Source organism: Scyliorhinus torazame, chromosome 3 (genome assembly GCF_047496885.1).
Source record: "Scyliorhinus torazame isolate Kashiwa2021f chromosome 3, sScyTor2.1, whole genome shotgun sequence".
Lineage (NCBI taxonomy): Eukaryota > Metazoa > Chordata > Chondrichthyes > Carcharhiniformes > Scyliorhinidae > Scyliorhinus > Scyliorhinus torazame.
Genome location: NC_092709.1, coordinates 266480804 through 266497953, shown reverse-complemented (window position 1 = coordinate 266497953; position 17150 = coordinate 266480804). Strand labels below are relative to the sequence as shown.

Sequence of the window (17150 nt, the reverse complement as noted above, 5' to 3'; positions counted from 1 at the left end):
ATCGGCTCAAGGGTTCACCAGGCAGTGGCAGCCATTTCTCGACTACCTAGGGGAACGTTAGAGGGAAGACAGATGACCAGCAGCAGCAACCCAGGGGGAGGGGGGGGGGGGGGGGGAGGGGGGGGTTTAGTTTAGGTCAAAGATAAAGGGGTTTTGTTACTTGTGTATTGTTTAAAATTTCTGTATTGTTATTGTTGCGTTTGCTTTGTAAGAGGGGAAAAATTGTTGTTTGGGAAAAAATTTTCAATAAAACATTTATAAAAAAAAAAAAAAAAAAAAAAAAAAAAAAAAAAAAGACACAGATGCACGAGGCACTTCATAAAAAGTGTACTGAAAGGATCGAGGCCCTAGAAAACGGAGCGCGAAGGAAGAACCTTCGGATACTGGGTCTCCCTGAGGGTGTGGAAGGAGTGGACTGTGGAGCGTACGCAAGTACGATGCTGAGCTCACTGATGGTTGCTGAGGCCCCTACGGGCCCCTTGGAGGTGGAGTGGGCAAATCGGATTCTGGCGAGAAGACCAAAAGCGGGAGAACCACCCAGGGAAATAATCGTGCGATTTTACCGCCTTAAGGATAGAGAAGAGGTCCTGAGATGGGCTAAAAAGGTGCTGAGTAGCAGATGGGAGAATGCAGTGGCACAGGTATACCAGGATTGGAGTGCGGAGGTGGCGAGAAGGAGGACGAGCTTCAACCGAGCCAAAGAGGTGTTGAATAAAAGGAAGGTGAAGTTCGGGATGCTGCAGCCGGCAAGACTATGGGTCACGTATCAGGAGAGACACCATTATTTTGAGACGGCGGAGGAAGCATGGACCTTCATCGAAGAAGAGAAATTGGATCGGAACTGAGGGACTGATGCTGCAGGAAATGTTATTGTTAATGTTATGGTTGAAGTTAATTGAGAAGTAAATTGGGAAGGGGGGAGACATTGGGGAAATGTGGGCGCCGGTGAGGGGGGAAAGACGGGACATAGTTGGAGAATGGGGAAGGGGAGGGGGAGGGGAAAGGGATGTTCCCGCGCCAGAAAGAATAAGGCAGGAAGACAGGCGCAAGGCGGATGGGAGTTCCCCACACAGGGGGGGTCGAGGAGTGAGCAGGAGTAGCCGGGGTCAGTTGAAGTCAGCTGACTTACGGAAGTAATATGGGGGGAGCAATCATGCTAGAAAGAGATCTAGCGGGGGGGACGGGGGGCGGGGGGACGACAACTGAGTTGCTGCTGCGGAAATCCAAAAGGAAATGGCTAAAGAGTGGGTGGGCGGGGATGGTGTGCGACGCTGGGGGAGCGAGCGGGAGTGCGGAGGCGGGATATGGGACTGGCCTAGAGAAGGTAATGGCTAGTCGACACTGGAGGGGGGCAGGTAGCCCCCTAGTGAGGCTGATCACGTGGAACGTGAGAGGCCTGAATGGACCGATAAAAAGGGCCCGAGTGCTCGCGCATTTGAAAGGTAAAGGGCAGACATGATTATGCTCCAAGAGACGCACCTAAAGGTGGCGGACCAAGTTAGGTTAAGGAAAGGATGGGTGGGACAGGTGTTCCACTCAGGACTGGACGCAAAGAATAGAGGGGTGGCCATTTTGGTGGGGAAACAGGTAGCATTTGAAGCAAAGAACATCGTAGCAGATAGCGGAGGTAGATATGTAATGGTGAGTGGCAGGCTGGAGGGAATGGAGGTCGTGTTTGTTAATGTGTATGCCCCAAACTGGGACGATGCGGGATTTATGAGACGGATGCTGGGGCGTATACCGGACCTGGAGGTAGTAAACTTGATTTTAGGAGGGGACTTTAATACGGTGCTGGACCCGGGGCTAGATAGATCCAGCTCAAGGACCGGAAGAAGGCCGGCAGCGGCCAAGGTACTTAAGGGGTTTATGGACCAAATGGGGGGAGTGGATCCATGGCGATTTCTTAGACCTAGGGCTAGGGAGTTTTCCTTCTTCTCCCATGTCCATAAAGTGTACTCCCGGATAGATTTTTTTGTTTTGGGAAGGTCGTTGATCTCTAGGGTGGAAGAAGCTGAGTACTCAGCCATAGCGGTTTTGGATCATGCCCCACATTGGGTGGACCTGGAATTAGGAGAGGAAAGGGAGCAGAGAACACTCTGGCGATTAGATGTGGGACTGATGGCGGATGAGGGAGTGTGTGCAAGAGTGCGGGGGTGTATTGAGAGATACCTGGAGGTCAATGACGGCGGCGAGGTCTCTGTGGGAGTTGTATGGGAAGGACTAAAAGCGGTGGTCAGAGGAGACCTGATCTCCATTGGGGCCCACAAAAGGAAAACAGAGGCTAAGGAAAGGGAAAGATTACTGGGGGAGATTTTAAGGGTGGATAGGGAATTTGCAGAGACCCCGGAGGAGGAATTGTACAGGGAGAGGAGACGACTCCAGACGGAGTTTGACCTTCTGACCACCAGAAAGGCGGAGGTACTGTGGAGGAAGGCACAGGGGAGGAGGTATGAATATGGGGAAAAGGCTAGTCGCCTGTTGGCTCATCAATTGCGAAAGAGGGCAGCAGCGAGGGAGATAGGAGGAATTAGAGACGAAAGGGGAGACACGGTGCGAAGGGCAGGAAAGATAAATGAGGTGTTCAAGACCTTCTATGAGGAACTGTATAGGTCTCAACCCCAAGAGGGAGAGGAGGGGATGCGGCAGTTCCTGGACCAATTGAGGTTCCCGAAAGTGGAGGAGCAGGAGGTGGTAGGCCTGGGGGCACCGATTGGGGTGGACAAGGTTATTAAGGGACTGGGAAGCATGCAAGCAGGGAAGGCCCCGGGACCAGACGGGTTCCCGGTGGAATATTACAGAAAATATGTGGACTTGTTGGCCCGTTGATGGTGAGGACGTTCAATGAGGCCAGGGAAGGGGGGACTCTACCCCCGACGATGTCGAAGGCGACGATATCGTTAATTTTGAAGAGGGATAAAGATCCGTTGTAGTGCGGGTCCTATAGACCCATTTCATTATTGAACGTGGACGCCAAATTGTTGGCAAAGGTACTGGCATCGAGGATAGAGGACTGTGTCCCGGGGGTGGTGCACGAAGACCAGACAGGGTTCGTAAAAGGGAGACAACTGAATGTTAACGTGCGACGACTATTAGGGGTGATAATGATGCCCCCAGTGGAGGGGGAGGCAGAGATAGTGGCGGCAATAGACGCAGAGAAGGCATTTGATAGGGTGGAGTGGGAGTATTTATGGGAAGTGTTAAGGAGGTTTGGGTTTGGGAACGGGTTTATTAGCTGGGTTAGACTTCTTTATGGGGCTCCAACGGCAAGCGTAGTTACAGGTCGACATAGATCGGAGTATTTCCGACTATATAGGGGAACAAGACAGGGATGCCCGCTGTCTCCATTGTTGTTCGCGTTGGCAATTGAACCTCTGGCCATGGCGTTGAGAGACTCCAGGAAATGGAGAGGGGTGATTAGAGGGGGAGAAGAACACCGAGTCTCGTTATACGCGGATGACCTATTGTTATACGTGTCGGACCCAGCGGGGGGGATGATAGAGGTTATGCGAATTTTGAGGGGGTTCGGGGAATTCTCGGGGTATAGGCTAAACATGGGGAAGAGTGAATTATTTGTGATACATCCAGGGGACCAGAGTAGAGAGATAGAAGGCTTGCCTCTAAGGAAAGTGGAAAGAAACTTCCGATACCTGGGGATTCAGATCGCTAGGAGCTGGGGAACCTTGCACAGACTTAATCTGACACGGTTGGTAGAACAAATGGAGGAGGACTTCAAGAGGTGGGACATGCAGCCTTTATTGCTGGCGGGCAGGGTGCAAGCAATTAAGATGATGGTCCTCCCGAGGTTCTTATTTGTATTTCAATGTCTCCCTATACTAATCACCAAGACCTTTTTTAATAAAATAGACAGGAGCATCACGAGCTTCGTGTGGGCAAGGAAAGTTCCGAGAGTAAGGAGGGGGTTCCTTCAGCGTAGTAGGGACAGAGGAGGATTGGCACTACCGAACTTGGGCGATTACTATTGGGCCGCCAATGTGGCAATGATACGTAAATGGATGATGGAGGGTGAGGGAGCGGCGTGGAAAAGACTGGAGAGAAAGTCCTGTAAAGGGACGAGTTTAGAGGCGCTGGTGACGGCGCCGCTACCGATCTCACCTAAAAGGTTTACCACGAACCCGGTGGTGGCGGCAACATTGAATATCTGGGGACAGTGGAGGTGACAGAGAGGGGTGCGGGGAGCCCTGGTGGGGTCCCCAATCAGGAACAACGATAGGTTCGCCCCAGGAAGAATGGATGGAGGATTTCAGAGCTGGTACCAGTTGGGAATTAGGAGGGTGGGAGATTTATTTATAGATGGGACTTTTGCGAGCTTGGGAGCATTGGAGGAAAAGTATAAGTTGCCCCGGGGAAATTTCTTGAGATATATGCAGGTGAGGGCGTTTACTAGACAACAGGTGAGGGAATTTCCGTTGCTCCCGACACAGGGGATACAGGACAGGGTGCTTTCAGGGGTGTGGGTCGGAGAGGGCAAGGTGTCAGAGATTTACCGAGAGATGAGGGAAGAGGGGGAGGAGTCGGTGGGCGAACTAAAAGGAAAGTGGGAAGAAGAACTAGGGGAGGAGATAGAGGAGGGTATGTGGGCTGATGCCCTAAGCAGGGTAAATTCCTCTTCCTCATGCGCTAGGCTTAGCCTGATTCAATTTAAGGTGCTACATAGAGCACACATAACGGGAGCAAGATTGAGCAGGTTCTTTGGAGTGGAGAACAAATGTGGGAGGTGTGGCGGGAGCCCGGCAAACCACGCACATATGTTTTGGGCGTGCCCGGCACTGGAAGGGTATTGGAAGGGAGTGACGGGAGTGATTTCGCAGGTGGTGAAGGCCCGGGTCAAACTAAGCTGGGGGTTAGCTCTATTTGGAGTTGCGGAAGAGCCGGGAGTGCAGGAGGCGAAAGAGGCCGACGTTGTGGCCTTTGCGTCCCTAGTAGCCCGGCGCAGGATCCTACTCATGTGGAAGGAGGCGAAACCCCCCGGACTGGAGGCCTGGGTAAACGATATGGCGTGGTTCATTAAACTGGAGCAGATAAAGTTTGCCCTGAGAGGATCGGCTCAAGGGTTCACCAAGCGGTGGCAGCCATTTCTCGACTACCTAGGGGAACGTTAGAGGGAAGACTTGTGTATTGTTAAAAATTTCTGTATTGTTATTGTTGCTTTTGCTTTGTAAGAGGGGAAAATTTGTTGTTTGGGAAAAAAATTTCAATAAAACATTTAAAAAAAATAAATAAATGCAAAACCAATAAAATACTTTTTTTTTAAAAATTACTCAATGTTCTGGCTGTGGTGCAAAAAGGCTGTATCAACGTGACGAGTGTTCTGCCAAGAATGCCAAGTGCTATTGCTGTAAGAAGAGAGGATATTTTAAAGCAAAAACCCCTCAATTCAAAAATGAAAAAAGAAACCAATCAAAGCAAGTAGCATTCAAGAAATTGAAGATACAAAAAACTCCTGCTTGGCTGGAGACCAGCAGCACCACCCAAGGCCGCAGGTTGGCTATCCGACTTCCTTAAATGTCATTCTTGGGACAAATTACAGGAGCTAATGGAAGAATGGTTAATAGGCATAAAATAAACTTCAAATATTAGACACTGGAGTAAGAGTTTCAGTTCTTTCAGACACAGAACAGTGGCTAGAGCAAGACTTGCTCCAGCCATTGACCAGGAGGCATTCAACTGAAGGTCAGGGACAGTTGATGGTACACTTCACTACAAAGGAAGGGAAATCATGGAAACAGTGTACATGATCCAAAACCAATTGTGTTCACAGTTAAGCTGAAAAGCTTGCCCAGATCTAGAACCATCAATAAAGTAGTAGAAGTGGGAAATCAAGACAAACCCAAAGTAATTCAGGACAGAATTTTCAAACTTATTTCGAGGTCCTGCGAAGCTGAAAACAGCTTTTCACATCACATTGAGGCCAAATACCAAACCAGTGTGTTGGTTCACACCAAGGAAGGTTCTGCACCCACTTTTACAGAAGGCGAAGCAAGAAATTGGGTCAATGCTGCATCAGGGAGTAATCTCATCTGTAACGACTCCTACAAAACTGTGGCAAGGGAGATTTACCTCATGCTGCCTGCGGATGAGAGTCTGGCTGTGACAGCTAAAAGCACAATTTTTAGCTAACAGGATGCAAAGAATGGCTTTTGGCAACTACCTTTGAACAAGGAATTCAAACTACTGACTACATTCATCACTGGATAAAAGCAAATTACTGCGGATGCTGGAATCTGAAACCAAAGAGAAAATGCTGAAAATTCTCAGCAGGACTGGCAGCATCTGTAGAGAGAGAAAAGAGCTAATGTTTTGAGTCCAGATGACCCTTTGACTGCCTGACCTGCTAAGATTTTCCAGCATTTTCTCTTTGGACTACATTCATCAGACTGATTAAGAGGTTGTGATCTAATGACCGTCCGACCTCGGCGCAAATCCAATTATGGCCACTAAATTTTACAACAGGGCCAAAATGGAATTTGTGCTGGTGAGATCTCGGTTTGAGTACCGCACCCCCCCCCCCCCCCCCGCCTTTCCGCTCCCCACCAGCCTCCAGTGACATGATGAGGTTCACGGTGATTTACATGAATATCCATACGTTTTAATATCATTAAACGGCTTGACACCATGGGCTGGATTCTCCGCACACGACGCTAAAATCGCAGCCAGCACCGGGGCGGAGAATCCATTTTCCCAAAAGGAACCGGAACCGGCACCAGTTCCCCGATTCTGCGGGCCCCGAAAAGCGGCGTCCTCAGAGAGCACGCCGCGCCACCTAGCACCTGCCTGGGGCCATTGCTGGAGGCTCGCTCCGCCATTCTCCGCCTCCAATCGGCCGAAGTCCCGAAGGCGTGGATCTAATGTGGTCCTGCCGGTCGGGATACTAGTGTGGTGGCTGCGGACTCAGTCCGTGGCCGCCCTGGCCGATCAGAGGGCTATGGGGGGGTGGCCTTATTCGCAGCCGAGCAATGTTTGGGCGGGCAGCCAGGATCGGGTGCACGGCCGATCGGGGGGTCTATTTTCAGGGTCCAGCTCCGTGGTCCAAGTCCGCCATGGAGCATGGAGCGGCTGCTGGAGGCCGCCGCCGTGCACATGCACGACGTCTGACCCGGACGTGTAGGGGCCCGAATCTGAGCAAAAGCTGCTAGATTTACGCCGGGTCCCTGCTCACCCCCTGCAGGGTTGGAATATGTGGCCCTTTTATTGCCGTGAAGGTCCACAGTTTTGGTGCCGGCGTGGGGACATAGTCCCAAAAACAGAGAATCCAGCCTGTGGACCCCTCGAACCTTCTCATCATTCAACAAGATCAAGGCTGATCAGGTTGTGGCCTCAACTCTACATTTCACCTACCCCCAATAACCTTTCACTCCCTTGTTAGTCAAGAATCTATCTACTTCTGCCTTAAAAGCATTCACGGACCCTGCTTCCACCGCTCACTGGGGGAAGAGAGTTCCAAAGATTCACAACCCTCTGAGAGAAAAACTTTCTCCTCATCTCTGTCTTAAATGGGAGACCCTTTATTTTCAAACTGTATCCCATAGTTCTAGTCTCTTCCACAAGGGAAACATTGTTTCAGCATCCAGTCTGCCAAGTGATGATCAAGAGATTGATGAGATTCGATGCCACAATTGTGTATGCCCAAGGAAACAACAAACTACAATGGACGCATTGTCTCACATTCCTGTTGAAAAGCTGTTGCGACCATCAATTCACACGAGACGATTAGTAGAAGTGAACAGTGGTTTTAATAAGCTAGATCTGTTCCTGCCTGCGACTGCTCTGTATTGAGTGCCACCTACAGGCTGCAGATCTATATACCATCCCCGAGGGGGCGGAGCCACAGGCAGAGCCCACAAGGGCATCAACATAATACAATACAGTACAGTGGTGAAATGTAGCAGAAATACATTCACCACATTCACTCCCTGTTAAAAAACTGAAGTCCAGCGGGGGTGAAGTGGGCTCACAGATCGAGTCTGTTCGGCGCCTTGATCGTTCTCTGTGATCGCCTCAGCTCCGGCTTCGCTGCGGGCACGGGTGTTGGACTCGTTGACTCCGGGAGCGTGTCGTCTGGAGCTTCATCACGGTAGGTCGGCGATGGGGGGAGGGGGGGTGTAAGCCGTGTAGGGGTGGGGGCGGTGTTCGGTGTGGGGGTGGGGCTTAGGTGATGGTCCCCGGGGAACCGGGGGGTGCCAGATCCCGGAGGGAGACTGTATCTTGTCGGCCGTCGCGGTGCGCCACGTAGGCATACTGAGGGTTGGCGTGTAGGAGCTGGACCCTCTCGACCAGGGGGTCGGACTTATGGCTCCTCACGTGCTTCCGGAGGAGGACAGGCCCCGGTGTTGTCAGCCAGGATGGAAGCGAGACCCCGGAGGTGGATATCCTGGGGAAGACAAATAGACTTTCGTGAGGGGTCTCGTTCGTGGCTCTGCAGAGGAGCGACTGAATGGAGTGGACCGCATCGGGGAGGACCTCCTGCCAGCGGGAAACCGGGAGACTTCTAGACCGTAGGGCCAGAAGGAAGGCCTTTCATACCGTTGCGTTCTCCTTCTCCACCTGTCCGTTTCCCCGGGGGTTGTAGCTGGTAGTCCTGCTTGAGGCAATGCCCTTACCGAGCAGATCCTGACGCAATAAGGATAGTAAATGCTTTGCTGAGGAAAAAATCCTCACATGCCTCCGGAGAAGAACAGGCCCCGGAGTCGTCAGCCAAGGTGGAAGCGAGACCCCGGAGGTGGACTTCCTGGGGAAGACAAACAAGCGGTTGTGGGGGGTCTCATTCGTGGCCGTGCAGAGGAGCGACCTAATGGAGTGTAGGGCATCGGGTAGGACCTCCTGACAGTGGGCGGTTGGGAGACTTCTCGACCGTAGGGGCAGGAGGACAGCCTTTAAAAATGTTGCGTTCTCCCTCTCCACATGCCCGTTTCCCTACGGGTTATAACTGGGCGTTCTGCTCGAGGAGATGCCCTTGCTGAGCAGATACTGACGCAGCTCATCGCTCATGAACGATGTACCCCGGTCGCTGTGGATACAAGCGGGGAAACCAAACAGGGTGAAGATGCTGTGCAGTGCCTTAATCACGGTGGCCGAGGGCATGTCGGGACAGGGGACGGCGAATGGGAAGCGGGAGAACTCGTCGATGACGGTTAGGAAGTAGGTATTGCGGTTGGTGGATGGGAGGGGACCTTTGAAGTCCACGCTTAGTCGCTCAAAGGGCCCCGAGGCCTTTACGAGGTGAGCCTTGTCTGGCTGATAGAAGTGCGGTTTGCACTCCGCACAGACCTGGCAAGCCCTGATCATGGCCTTGACCTCCTTGGTTGTGTAAGGTAGGTTGCGGGACTTGATAAAGTGGGAGAGCCGGGTAACCCCCAGGTGACAGAGGTCATTGTGGATGGCCCGCAGGCGATCCTCCTGCATGTTGGTGCACCTGCTGCGGGGCAGGGCATCTGGGGGCTCGTTGAGCTCCCCTGGACGATACTTGATATCGTATGTGGAGGTGGAGAGTTCGATCCTCCACTCAAGATTTTATCATTTATAATTTTACCCCATTGTACGTTATCAAACATCAAGGATACCGACCGTTGGTCGGTAACGAGGGTGAACCTCCTACCGGCTAGGTAGTGTCTCCAGTGCCGCACAGCCTCCACAATGGCTTGTACCTCCTTTTCGACTGCAGAGTGCCGAATCTCGGAGGCGGTGAGTGTCATGTTATACACCAGTATATCATGGTGCAGATACACACACACTGATGGTCACACAGCAAGACCAATCAACACACACAACACCGCAGCCAATCACCAGTTAGAGCACACTCACTATATAGACAGAGGGCATCAGAGTTCCCGCTCATTCGGGATGCAGCCTCCTACAAGAACAGAGCTTACAGCTTACAGCACAGGTCCTCACCATATGCTGAGTGCATAGACTGGTTTTGACAGGCATATGTCTTTAGTTTAATCTAACATTTTGTTATCCCACAGTGAAAGTATGCCTTAATAAAATAGTGTTGCACTATTTTAAGTGTCGGTGGCCTGTATGTGTTCCACAGATCCAGAACACCCAACACATCAGTGAGGGTCCGGGAGAAGAAAGCTACTGGCCTGCCTGCCTGGTTGAGGGTAGCAGCCAGGGCGATGTCTGATGCATTGCTCTCTACCTGGAAAGGGATGGTTTCGTCCACCACGTGCATAGCGGCCTCGATGATGTCGGCCTTGATACTGCTGAAGGCCGACCGGGCCTCAGCCGTCAGGGGAAATGCCGTGGTCTTTATGAGTGGGCGGGCTTTGTCCGCATATTTGGGGACCCACTGGGCGTAATAGGAGAAAAGCCCCAAGCACCGTTTGAGGGCCTTGAGGCTACGGGGGAGGGGAAGTTCCTTAAGGGGGCGCATGCGGTCGGGGTCGGGACCTAGAGCCCCGTTTTCCACAACGTAGCCGAGGATGGCAAGTCGGTTTGTGTGGAAAATGCATTTTTCCTTGTTATAGGTCAGGTTGAGGGCTCAGGTCGTTTGGAGGAACTTTTCAAGGTTCGCGTCATGGTCCTGCTGATCATGGCCGTAGATGGGCCAAGTACGGGTATGTAGTCCGGAAGCCGTACTGGTCCACCATTTGATCCATCGCCCTCTGGAAGACGGAGACCCCATTTGTGACGCCAAAGAGGACCCTGAGGAAGTGGAAGAGCCAGCCGGCTGCTTTGAAAGCAGTATAGGGGCGGTCCTTCGGTCGGATAGGGAGCTGGTGGTAGGCGACTTTGAGGTCGACAGTGGAAAATACCCGTTATTGGGCGATCTGATTGACCATTTCTGCTATGTGAGGAAGGGGGTACGCATCGAGCTGCGTGAAGCGGTTTATGGTCTGGCTATAGTCCACGACCATCTGTTTCTTTTCCCCGGACCGTACTACCACCACTTGTGCTCTCCAGGGGCTGTTGCTAGCCTCGATGACCCCCCCTCTCCCAGTAAATGCTGGACCTCTGATTTGATAAAAGTCATGTCTTGGGCACTGTACCGCCGGCTTTTGGTGGCGATGGGCTTACAGTCGGGAGTGAGGTTCGCGAATAGAGAGGGGGTGCGACTTTCAGTGTCGCAAGGCTGCACACCATAAGGGGGGGCAAGGGTCTGCCGAACTACAGTGTCAGGGTTCGGTGGCTGCATTGGAAATTCAGCCCGAGCAGCAGGGGGGCGCAGAGGTGAGGGAGGATATAAGGTTTAAAAACGAGCGTATTCGGCGCCCTGGATCGCGAGATCCGCAATACAATACCCCTTGATTTGGACCGAATGGGACCCGGAGGTGAGGGCTATGGTTTGGGACGCAGGATGGGTGCGCAAGGAGCAGCACCTTTCCATTTCTGGGTGGATAAAGCTCTCCGTGCTCCCGGAGTCGAAGAGGCAGGGAATGTCGCGGCCGTTGACCTGGACCTGCATCATGGAATTCTTCAGGTGCTTTGGCCGCGTTTGGTCGCGGGTGATCACTCCCAGTTGCGGGTAGTCCGAGTCCTCAGCCGAGTTGGATTCACAAAATGGCGGCCGCCGTCGATCGCACGTGTCGGGTCAAGAAGATGGCCGCTGCCAAGATGCCCGCCCCCATGATTCGCACGAGGCAGATGACGCGTCAGAAGGGGGCGTGTCCGGTCAGTGCGCAGCCGCGTTGCGAGGCCTGCGGGCCCGTGAGCCTGATTTTCGGGCCTGATGATCTTTTTGTTTCTGTGCCTTAGGCTTGGCCAGGCAGACCCTCGTTAAATGCCCCTTCTTCCCGCAGTCGCTGCAGATGGCGGAGCAGGCTGGGCAGCGTGGACGTGGGTGCTGGTCCTGTCCACAGAAATAGCAGGGTGTGCCCCCGATCTGGGCGGTTCGCCGCGCGGCGCAGGCCCGTAGCATGGCCGAGTCTGGGGAAGTCCAAGGGGGGCTCGCAAGGTCCGCGGGGTACGTGCCTAGATTGTGGCGGGCCACTTCCACCGAGGTGGCGAGCGTTACCGTTTCCTGGAGGTCTCTTGCTCCATTTTTGAGTCATCGATGCCGGACACGAAAGCGTCTCGGATGTGCAGGTTCATATGGACTTCCTCCATCACATCCTGATGATTGCAGTTCCTGGCGAGCGCGGTGAACTTTTCCATGAATTCATCTAGCGTTTCCCCTGAGCGCTGTCGGCAGGTAGAGAGCAGATGCCGGGCATGTACCTCGTTTATCGGTTTGACGAACCGCTTGCGTAGGATCTCGACCGCCTCGTCGTAAGTAGCCGCCTTCTCGATCATGGCGGAGATTCTGTGACTCACCCGGGCGTGGAGTAGGCGCAGCTTGCCTGGCCCTAGGATGGGAGTCTCAGAGGAGTCCAGGTAGGCCTCGAAGCAGCGGAGCCAGTACTTAAAAACTTCTTTTGCCTCGGTGTCAGTGCTTCCAGGTTGAGCTTCTCTGGCTTGAGACCTGCGTCCATCCTAACGTAGTTCAGCTTATTAAAATTGCAGTACCCTCAATAACAACGCAAGAGAGTAGAACGGTAAAGAAGGCTTTAATAAGCTGAGAACTAGCCTGATGCCGAGACGGGTGCTTACTGCGTGCCGCCTACAGAGTGGCCTCTTATACACGACTCCCTGGTGGGCGGAGCCGGAGGCGGAGTCCCCCAGGGTTCCAAGCCCGGTCTTAAAGGGGACATCACCTTACCCTTGATAAGGGTACAGTAACACAGTAACCATTCATCACAGGAAACTACATCTACGATCATATCTTTATGGAGTCTGAAACTTCACAAGAAACAGTTGAGCACATTTGTATTTACAAGTCCTATCTTTTTCATGTACAGAATAATCTGCCTGGTCTGTGCGCAGACAATACTTTCCACTGCACCTCGGTACACGTGACAATAAATCTAAATCTAAAGAACACCTTCAATGGAATGGACCAGTTACCCAAATATCAGGCAGAACAGCGAGCTGGTAATTCCTGATGATCCACATCCACTGAATTTGAGAGAGAACATGGAGAAGTTGAATCCTATACATCCTCTGAGAGAGCGGAGAACAAGATCAGGTGATTGGTCAAACCACTGCAAACTTATTACTGTGAACCAGGGATGGGAGCGATGACTTTGGGTGGAGATGTAAGATAATGTAAATAATGCATTTAATAGAGTCAGCGACTTGGGGTGGGGCAGTTGTAGTGTAAAGAATTAATGTTTAATATGTAAATAGACAGTCGACATCTTCAGTGGTGTAAGATCACTTGAGACAAAGCCTACTTCGGGATGGTTCTGTGTGAAGCCCCATGCTGAGCCTTGTCCATTATACAGCTGGAAGAATTTTTAATTAAAGGTAAGGTATCGATGCTAACTAAGCTAAGACCCACAACAATGATGACAGGGAATGTACAATGTGCTGGAAGAGACCATGGTTTTATCTACCTAGAATCAAATATTTTCAATTTTTCTGCCTTTAATTGTATCCGAATATTAATTTCATACGTTAACATGAATATTCATTACAAAATGTAATATTTATTTACATGGAAGAACCTTTTTGGTTTGTAATTGCCAAGTTTATTTAGGGTTGTTCCTGTGATTTAGTTTTCTATCAGTTTCTTTTGTCACTTTGTTTTATGCTCTCCCAGTTTATTTCTCTCACACCTGCGTTTTTCTCCTGATATTTACATTTTATATTTTTTTCATTATTTATTTCCTTTCTATCCATCACCTTTCAGAATTGGGGGACAGGCAAAAACTCGAATCTTAAATCTAGACCAATGCCACTAGGCAATATGCAGAAGATGACTGGCTTCTGAATGTGTGAAATAAATAAAAAAATCAATGACACTGGAATTATTGAAAACACTTCTGTTTCCTGAATTGTATAGACACCATTTTAATAAAGTCATAAGTGCACTCCCCCTAGCGTTTGCATGACATGCCCTTCCAAAGGGTAGGTGAAACAAGGTTGGTCATCTCCATTTGATCCGAGCTGTATTAGTGGCCGTCACTTTACCAACATGGTCGGAGTGAATGTTTGCGCCTCCTTGGGCACATCTTGGGTCCATGCCAGCGTGTGTGGGGGAGAGAAGGAGCAGGAGGTTGTGTGGGAAACATGAATCGGAAAGAATTTCCACACTCCAACCCCATCATGGGCTACACTTGGTGTGGAAAAACGGTTTGACCCAAACGGGTCACAATAGAGACTTGTCTCTGTGGATCCAGGTCCCAGCTGATTTTTCACCAATTCCACTGCTCCCCCAGCCAATCTAAATATTAATGACATTTCCTGAAATTACATATTCCCTGAAAGGAAATCTTTTTGACTTACCGTCACTCAGTTTGAACCTCACTGTTTTATCATTTTCTTTAGAGTGTGTGATGTTTTCAAAAGTAGGGTAGGAAGCATCAGAGACATAGTTTGTCACAGGAATGTTTGTTGATTTTTCAATATTTTCTGTCTGGGCTTCTGAAACTTCAATATGATTACCTGAAATGTAGAAATAAACATCAGATTCCATCAATAATGACCCAAGGCTGAAATCTGTGTCTTTACTGCCTGGGCTTAAAGAGCAATGTGGGTGAAGCCCAGGGAGCAAAGATTAGGGGGCAGGATTGCACTACCATTCATTTTATTTAAAAGATTTTTATTCACCATATTTTCACCAATTTCACCACACAAAAGAGAAACAGAAACAAAAACAACCCCAACAATATTAAAAAGAAAACAGTCCCCCGCAAAGCCAACCCCCCCTCCCCCCTCATCAGTCAACAGCAACCAATTCCCGAAACTGCATAATAAACAAACCCCAGCAATTGTAGAACTCCTCCTTCGTCCCCCTCAGCTCGAACGTCATCTTCCCCAGGGTCAAAAACTCCAGCAGGTCACCCGCCACGCCGATGCACAGGGCAGAGAGACTGACCTCCACCCCAGCAGGACCGCCTGCGAGAGATCAGCAAGGCGAAGGCTAAAACGTCTACCCCCGCATCTGCCTGCAACTCGGGCCGGCCAACACACCAAAAATGGCTTCTTGAGGACCGACCTCCACATCTATGGGCAAGACCCCCGATATTGGGCTAAGTACCGCCCTCCAAAACATTTCCAGCTTTGGACAGGACCAACACATATGAATGTGGTTTGCGGGGTCCCTCCCACATCACTCACAGACATCTTTCGCCCCCTCAAAGAGCCGGCTCATCCTCCATTTTGTGAGGTGTGCCCGATGCACGGTTTTCAACTGTATCAGCCCCAGCCTCATACACAAGGTTGAAGCATTCACCCTCCGCAGCACCTCACACCACAGTCCCGCTTCCATTGACCCCCCCCAGCTCCTCCTCCCACTTCATCTTAACCCCTTCCATAGACACCCTTTCCTCTTCCAGGATACTCCCGTAGATTGCTGAATCCCCCCACTCCAGCCCTCCCGCTGACTGAACCACCTCCAACAACGAGGAGGCTGCGTAATAGGTGTGGTAAACACCACGAGTGACATATTGCATGTATTACGGCACTGCCCATGTATCACAGGTACTACGGTAAATCCCTGCCTGCTGGCTCCTCCCACCAGGCGGCTTAGAAAAGTGTATGCTCTCCTGCGCTGCTCCCATTCTGGTTACAGCTGCAGGAGGCACAACATCTTGTGCAATAAAGCCTCGATTGTTTCACCATTCTCGTCTCGTTGTAATTGACGGTACATCAATTTATTGCACAAGATTTTAAAAGATGAACATCTTAATCAAGCCTGATTGTCTGGAGCCGAGCCCTCACGCAGCCAACGCCACGTCCACCTTCGACCACTGGCTAGCCTGCTTCGAAGGCTACCTCACAGCAGCCACTGAAGAACTCTCGGACCCCCAGAAGCTCCAAGTCCTCTACTCACAGGATGAGCCCTGAAATTTTTCCCCTCATCAGGGATGCGCCCACCTACACAGAAGCGATGACGCTACTAAAGGGACATTACGTTAAGTCGGTGAATCAAGTGTACACCAGGCACCTCTTGGCCACGAGACGGCAACTCCCGGGGGAGACTCTGGACGATTTCTTGCGGGCCCTACAGAGATTCTCGGTAGGAACTGTGACTATCAGGCAGTTTTGGCAGTCCAACGCACCGAACTATTAATCAGAGACGCTTATGTCACGGGCATGAAGTCTACGTACGTTCGCCAGCGACCATTGGAAGGGGGTACGCTCGATCTTGCGGAGACTAGGCAGCTTGCTAATTCACTAGAAGTGGCCTCCCATAATCTGGAAGCCTACACCCCCAACGGCGCGGCACCCTCGTTGGCATCGTGGGCCCCACTAGCTGCCGACTCCACTCACTGCAAGCCTGCGCCGCGCGGCAGCCAGCCAACTCCGGGGGGGCCCCCAAGTGTTATTTTTGTGGACAGAGCAAACACCCCAGGCAGCGCTGCCCGGTGCGGAGCACGACCTGCAACGGGTGTGGGAAGAAGGGCCACTTTGTTTCCATTTGCCAGGCCCCGTCGGTCACCGCTGTTTCCAGGCCCGACATTACTACACCCCCCACATGCGATCCAGGGGCGCCTCCATCTTCTCCACCGCAAGCCATGTGCGACCCGTGGTGGTGCCATCTTTCATGCCACCCGCCATGTGCGCCCCATGGGCGCCGCCATCTTCGGCGTCATTTTGGACCGCGCCTCAGGACCCCTGCTCGTCTGGCTTTTCGCTGCCTACTGATACCTCCACCACCGCTGATCAGCCCGGGACCTCTCAACATCTTCCGCAGCTCGCCTCCATCATCCTGGATCAGTCTCGGCCCCGCATCCTCGCGACTGCTATGATGACGGTGAAGATCAATGGGCATGAGACGACCTGCCTCTTTGACTCTGGGAGCACACAGAGTTTCATCCACCCCACTACGGTAAGGCGCTGCTCCCTCCTGGTACACCCCGTCACCCAGAAAATCTCCCTGGCCTCCGGATCCCATTCCGTTGAAATCCGGGGGTACTGTGTCGCGACCCTCACCATTCAGGTTGTAGAGTTCAGCAACTTCCGGCTCTACGTCTTCCCCCACCTCTGCGCTGCCCTGTTACTAGGTCTTGATTTTCAATGCCAGCTCCAAAGCCTTACTTTGAAATTCGGCGGACCCCTGCCCCCCTCACCGTCTGCAGCCTCACGACCCTTAAGGTCGATCCACCTTCACTGTTTGCAAACCTCACCCCGGACTGCAAACCCGT

The 17150-nt window shown here is 51.7% G+C and overlaps 1 protein-coding gene across 2 annotated transcripts in view; it reads right to left on the bottom strand.

Moving 5' to 3' along the window:
- The window catches only part of LOC140409105 (uncharacterized), a 132028-nt gene that overhangs the window by 58546 nt on the left and 56332 nt on the right, over positions 1 to 17150 (bottom strand). For both annotated transcript variants that reach the window (XM_072497216.1, XM_072497218.1), the window contains exon 4: positions 14287 to 14445. In XM_072497216.1, the coding sequence (XP_072353317.1) occupies positions 14287 to 14445 (159 nt within the window). The remainder of the gene's footprint in view (positions 1 to 14286; positions 14446 to 17150) is intronic.